Genomic DNA, 6,281 nt, shown 5'->3' with positions numbered 1-6,281 from the left:
GACACTGGGACACGGAGCAGCTCCATTCCTGACACTGGGACACGGAGCAGCTCCATCCTGACACTGGGACACGGAGCAGCTCCATCCTGACACTGGGACACGGAGTAGCTCCATCCCTGCTCCTCCGTGCTGCCCTGCCTGTCCCAGTTGTCCATCAGACCCAGAGTCCTCTCCTGGCTGTGCAGGTTGGGATCTGTTCCCAGTGGGATGACTGAGGCTCCTGAGGCTTTGCCTTCACTGCAGAGGGGAGGGTGGGGTGGCTCCATGATTCCAGGGAGTGCTCCCAAAACATCCTGAGACCCCTTTTCCTGCTTCCACAGCATCTCCATGGGGTTTGCAGTCCCTTTTCCTGTTTCCACAGCATCTCCATGGGGTTTGCAGTCCCTTTTCCTGTTTCCACAGCATCTCCATGGGGTTTGCAGTCCCTTTTCCTGCTCCCACAGCATCTCAATGGTGTTTGCAGCCTGTTTTCCTGCTGCCATGGCATTAAAGCTCCTCCAGTGCCACCCCTGCCATGGACAAGGACATCTTCCACTGTCYCAGGGTGCTCCAAGCCCTGTCCAACCTGTCCTTGGGCACTTCCACGGATGGGGCAATCACAGCTTCCCTGGACTCCCTGTTCCAGGGCCTCACCACCCTCACAGGGAGCAATTCCTCCCCGGGATCAGCTTTGCTCCTGCGATTATTTCCCACCAGAGTGGGACAGGATCAGGGGTGTGGCGAGGCCTGAGGGTCCCCTCGTGTGTCCCTGCAGGTGACGCTGCCGTGGCCGATGTCCCCGGAGCCGATCCCGGAGGATGAGCAAACCCACGGAGCTGCAGCACGACCTGGAACGAAGCCTCCCAGCCATCGCYTCCATCAGCTCCTCCTTCTCCCAGAGCCAGGGCTTCTCCCCRTACTTGTTCTCCCCGGAGAAGAGAAAAGCCATCTCAGATGTGAGGAGGACCTTCTGTCTCTTTGTCACCTTCGACCTGCTCTTCATCTCCCTGCTGTGGATCATCGAGCTGAATGTGAGTTGGAGGAAGCCAGCCCGGGAATCTTTGCCCTTTTTAAGCTCAGTTCCCTGTGTTAATTGCTCTGTTCCAGCACTCCTGGGACAGATCTTTGTTTGCTGTTCCCAGCGCTGGCCAAGGAGCCGCCGTTCTTTAATGTAAACTAAAGTCCAGCTCGTTTCCTGCCCCGGGGCTTTGTCGGGGCTGTCCAGGGCCGTTAACACCGTCCTTTTGTTGTGCTGTAACAAGATCCAAGGCCTCTGGAAYCACCAAGTTGAGCCAAATTTCTCTCCTGCTCCCCTGGCCTGAAGGAAAGCTGCTCCCTGGGTTTGCTGCTGTCACGTTCTCCGAGCATCAGAAGAGCAGGGGAGGATCCTCCAGGGGCTTTGATCCCAAAATTCTGCTGCTAATCTCAGCTTTGGGAAGCTGGAGGTGCTGCTCCTCCTCCCAAGGGATTGTTGAGGGGGACGTGAGTGGTTTGCTTCCCTCCAAGGCAACTGTCACAAGCTGCTGCATTTTGCTCTGTGTTGCAATCAGGGAAAATCCAGTTTATTTACTTCAGTCCCACCAAGTCCAAATCCCTCCCTGGGCTATATTTTGTTTTTATTTTCCCTCAACCGGCCCTGGCTGGTTTCAGGTACTCCATGTCCTCCCCTGGAACACCCGGAGCGGAGATGAACAGATAAATGCAGGCCAGAGCCCAGGGTCTATCAGCACTGGATCCTGCTGCTCCCTCAGCAGCTCTTATCTCTGCCCTTCTTATCTCTGKGTGTCTGCACTTAACAGACTGTCCAGGCCAGACCCACAGCCCCCTGCCCCCCACCCCACTTAGGAAAAAACACCTCCCAGCAGCATTCCAGCCATGCCGATGGTGTTCTGCACTGCCCAGCTTGGACCCCTGCCCTTGTCCCGTCCTCTCAGGGGGAGGTGCTGCCACCTACAAAATTCCAGCCCCGGGAGATAATCCTGGCACGGTCACCAGGGTGATGCCGAGCGTGGGTCGTGCAGGTAGCCATTAATGAGTGACTAAGTGCTGATATTTGGGCCCCCGAGCCGAGATGCTGCATATTTAAAGCCATTAGAGCAGCTTATTTGCCTGGTTATGAAGAACAACGGTTTGATATCATGACTAATGCCTTTTTTTTTTGCCTTTTTTTTTCTTTTTTTTTTTTAAATCCAACCATTTCCTTCACTTCGAGATAAGCTGAGCAAATTGCCCCTCGTTAAAAGCAAACTAATTGTGCAGGCTGGGTGCTCTCAGAGCCATGGAGATGCCTCAGGTGCTTCATCTGCCTGGGTTTAAGCTGCAAACACCCCCGAAACCATCACCCAAAGCTTTCCCTGTATCTCATCCTTCCTGCAGCATCCCAAGGGGTCAGGGTGTTGGGAAGAGGCTCTTGGTGGCTGCTCAGCAAAGCTGGCCTGAGTCCCATGGCCACAGGTCAGCTGGAGGCTCAGTCCAGCTTTGTGCCCCTCTTTTTGCCTCTTTATTTTATATTGAACCCCATTCCAGACCTGGAGGGTTCCCTTCCCAATCCTTAGAGTGCCAGAGCCTGACATCCAGCACCTCGTTCCTCAAACAGAAAACACCCCCAAAATCCATTCCCCAAAGCTTTCCCTGTGTCTCATCCTTCCTGCAGCATCCCAAAGAGCCAGGGTGGGGAGAGGAGATTCTCAGTGGCCACTCAGCAAAGCTGGCCACAGGTCAGCTGGAGGCTCAGCCCAGCTTTGCCCCACTCTTTTTACCTCTTTCTTTTATATTAAGCCCCATTCCAGACTCAGAGAATCCCTTCCCAATCYCAGGGGCTGCCTGTRCTGCCCTTGGAGTGCCAGGGCACYYRGCTRCCAGGGYCTGMYATCCRCYAMCTCATTCCTSAAACAGAAAATACCCCCCAAAATCCAATCCCCCAAAATTTAGCATTCTAAAGAGCCAGGGAAAGAAGAGGACGCTCTCAGTGGCCACTCAGCAAAGCTGGCCCGAGTCCCATGGCCACAGGTCAGCTGGAGGCTCAGTCCAGCTTCTCCCCCTCTTTTTGCCACCCTCTCCGTGGATTTGAAGCTGCAGCCCTGACCCAGAGGGATCCTTTCCCAGTGGCTGCCCTTGGAGTGCCAGGACACCCCAGCTGCCAAGGACTGGCCCCAGATCCACCAGCTTGTTCCTCACAGCCCATCCAACAGCTGCTGGCTCCACCAGCTCCCGGCCAGCTGGGCWCAGGCCAAACCCATAGCCTAAAGGTGAAGCATTTGTTCCAGTTACCTGAGCCCTCCACTTCCTCACAAACAGCCATTCCAAGATTTATGGGGCCAAAGGAGCAGGGCTGTCAGACCCTGGATTATCTCAMGATGAGCTTTTTCCACGCTCCTGTAAATCCCAGAGCKTGTTTTCGCCTCTCTCAGATTCCCYTGCAGYCCRTGGCTGTGCATCCTCCTCTSCTCCYWCTTGCCAGCACAGTTTGAAGCTGCTGGTTCTCTTCTTCCATCACATTTCCTGGAGCACTGCTGGGGGCTGTGGGAAGCCGGTTGAAGGGAGAAGGGACCCCTCAGTGCTTAAATCCCCACAGATCCTCGGTGACCCCAAAATCCCCCATGGAAGGAAGGTGTTCAGTGTGTTAGTGAAGATTCCTGAGAAATGTTTTTCCTGTGGTTTTCTATTTTTCCTGCAGTTTTCCTTTTTCCTACACTTTTCCCATTTTTCCTCTGGTTTTCAATTTTTCCTGCAGTTTTCCATTTTCCCTCTGGTTTTCCATTTTCCCTGCAGTTTTCCATTTTTCCTGCAGTTTTCCATTTTCCCTGCAGTTTTCCATTTTCCCCTCCCATTCCTCTGGAATCTGCCACTGCAAGGGGTGGACAGCAGTGGGAGGTGCCCATCCAGGAGCTCCAGGTTTTGAGGAGCTGGTGGCACCTTTTGCTAAGCCAAAGGTTTGAGTTTTGGCAATAACCATCACAGAGATTTTTCATGTCCCTCCTGCCCCACCCACGCTCCTCGGGGTGAATCCCAGGGGGTGAATGTGTGGGAAAGGTGCCATGGCATCCTCCCTGGTGCTGTGCTGGCACAGGAGCCCTTGTCAGGCGTGTGGGACCGTTTGTGTTCCCTGACCTGGCCATAACCCCCGGCACCGCTTGGCTCCTTCTCCCTTTAGTTTCTTATCARTGCACTCAACAGCTTCCTGCTTCCCTGTCTCCCTCAGACCAAGGAGGGCATCAAGGAGAACCTGAAGGAAGAAATCATCAGCTACAACTTCAAGAGCTCATTYTTTGATATTTTTGTGAGTATCTCAGCCTCCTGAAGGTCTCTGGAGCTCAGCGGGGCTGGGAGGGTCTGGGGTGTCCCCTCGCCCTGCTCGGTGAATCTCTCCTGGTTCAGTCTGTTCCCTGGGAGCTGGCAGCTGTCCCTGCCCTCCTGGCACCTGGCAGAGGGACAAGGGCAGTGACTGGTGTCGCTGGCTGTTTGTTTTTGCAGCTCTTGGCTGTGTTTCGTTTCGTCGTGCTGCTCTTGGGCTACGCCATCGTCCGCCTGCGCCACTGGTGGGTCATCGCGGTAAGGAGGCACTCCGGGCTTTCCTCTAGGGAGTTTTCCCTCTCCTCCCAAACTTCACAAAGATCTGAACTCCATCCATTTATTTTTCAGGTCACTACACTGGTTTCCAGTGCCTTCCTGATTGTGAAGGTCATCCTCTCCGAGGTTGGTTTCCCTGGGCTCACGGGGGGTTGCTTTGTGATTTTTCAACACTGTTTTATTCCCTGTTTGGGTCATTCCCTGTGGTTTTCTGCTKCTTTCCACACAGCTTCTGACCAAAGGAGCTTTTGGGTATTTGCTTCCCATCGTCTCATTTGTCATTGCTTGGCTGGAGACCTGGTTCCTGGATTTTAAAGTCCTAACTCAGGAAGCAGAAGAGGAACGATGTGAGTATTTTTRCTCCTCTCTGGTAGGAGTTGGACAAAACCAACCAACCAGGCCTGGGTTTGATGCTGCTTTGGCAGCACCTTGATCTGACATTTCTGGAAAAGAGATCTCCAGGGATGGGATGAGAAATGCCTGACTCAGTTCTGTTATGGTCAACAAGTYCCTTCAGGGGAAGAAAATACCAGATTATAAAAAGCATCTTTTAATCGAGGGGAGAAAAATGTGCCAGATTTCCCAATCCTGCAGCCAGACGTGCTGGWGACAGAGCTCACCTCTGCAGGGGAGAAAGTGTTTGGAAACAGTGAGGCAAATGCCAAGCAGAGTATTGGACTCCCTGTCCCTGATAGCTGTGTTTGGATGTGGCTGGAGCCCTTTCCAGGAGGGCTGCTGGAGTCACAGACACATTTCGTGGCACRGGGTGAGTTATGGGGTGTGAAATTCTGCTGCCTGTGGTCTCTGAGGTCACGCTGAGCAGGGATTGAGGCTGACCTCATGCTTCACACATCACCCTCTAACTTCCAGGGTCCTTCTAGGGAGCTCAGCCTGGGCTGGAATAGCTGCCCAAGGAGTTTGTCCCTCTCCCAATGGCTGGGAAGTGGCACTAAACTAAAAGGGGCATTTGTCAGGCGGGGCTCGGTCAGAAATGCTGACTGGAAAGCACCAGGGGATGTTTGGGTCTTGCAAGGAGGCTTTAAGATGAAAAATGATCAAGTGTTTAATGCCTCTATTGGATTAGGCTCAGGTTCCAAACTGCTTCCAGGGGAAGCTCTTATTTAATTAGATGCTTAATCGCCTTTGGATTATTTGACAGGCAGAAGAGGCCATTGATCTCTGGGGCAGATAAAACATCTCAGACAAAAGATGAGGCAATAGGAGCTGAGGTTTGCTGGTGTCAGTGGGAAAAGGCATGGAAAAACGTGGRAAATGAGAGGGTGTTTGGGCAGGGCTGGGGTCCCAGGACCTGYCAGGTGTTGAATCCTCGTGCTCCCRTTCCCAGGGTTCCTGGCAGCCCAGGCTGCAGCCTCCAGGCCACTGCTGTACCCCCGAGCCCTCTCCGAGGGACAGTTCTACTCCCCACCAGAGTCCTTCGCAGGTAAGATCACCTGTGCCATCACCTCACTTCCTGTGCTCATCCCCCCTGGAATTCCTCACCTCCATCATTTCCTCCCCGAGCTCTGCCTCATTATCCCAACCCTTGGCACAGGGTCCCCCTTCCCCTCTGTGTGCCTGTACCTAGGCAGGSGTGGCACTGCCACTCTCTCCCTGTGCCACCTCATTATCAGAGCCACCCTCGAGCCCGGCTGCAGCTCTGTGGGGAACTGGAGCCGTGCGTGGGTTTGGGATTAAACACTCTGAGCTGTGTGCATGGAAACTGGGGCTCAGGG

The 6,281-nt window shown here is 53.9% G+C and overlaps 1 protein-coding gene across 2 annotated transcripts in view; it reads left to right on the top strand.

The window, feature by feature from the left end:
• Positions 1-619: 619 nt before the first annotated feature.
• The window catches only part of STARD3 (StAR related lipid transfer domain containing 3), a 15,267-nt gene continuing 9,605 nt past the window's right edge, over positions 620-6,281 (top strand). The window contains exons 1-6 of one of the 2 annotated variants that reach the window (XM_057387106.1): positions 620-1,010; positions 4,133-4,258; positions 4,453-4,530; positions 4,621-4,674; positions 4,778-4,895; positions 5,894-5,989. In XM_057387106.1, coding sequence (XP_057243089.1) covers positions 798-1,010; positions 4,133-4,258; positions 4,453-4,530; positions 4,621-4,674; positions 4,778-4,895; positions 5,894-5,989 — 685 coding nt within the window. In that variant the 5' untranslated portion in view covers positions 620-797. The remainder of the gene's footprint in view (positions 1,011-4,132; positions 4,259-4,452; positions 4,531-4,620; positions 4,675-4,777; positions 4,896-5,893; positions 5,990-6,281) is intronic. The other variant, XM_057387107.1, reaches the window with a different exon arrangement.

This window comes from Malurus melanocephalus, unplaced genomic scaffold (assembly GCF_030028575.1).
Source record: "Malurus melanocephalus ecotype Western Australia unplaced genomic scaffold, MMel_1.1 scaffold_1135, whole genome shotgun sequence".
In the NCBI taxonomy this organism is placed as follows: Eukaryota; Metazoa; Chordata; class Aves; order Passeriformes; family Maluridae; genus Malurus; species Malurus melanocephalus.
The sequence above is the reverse complement of the archived record's forward strand: the minus strand, read 5'-3'. Positions and strand labels throughout refer to the sequence as shown.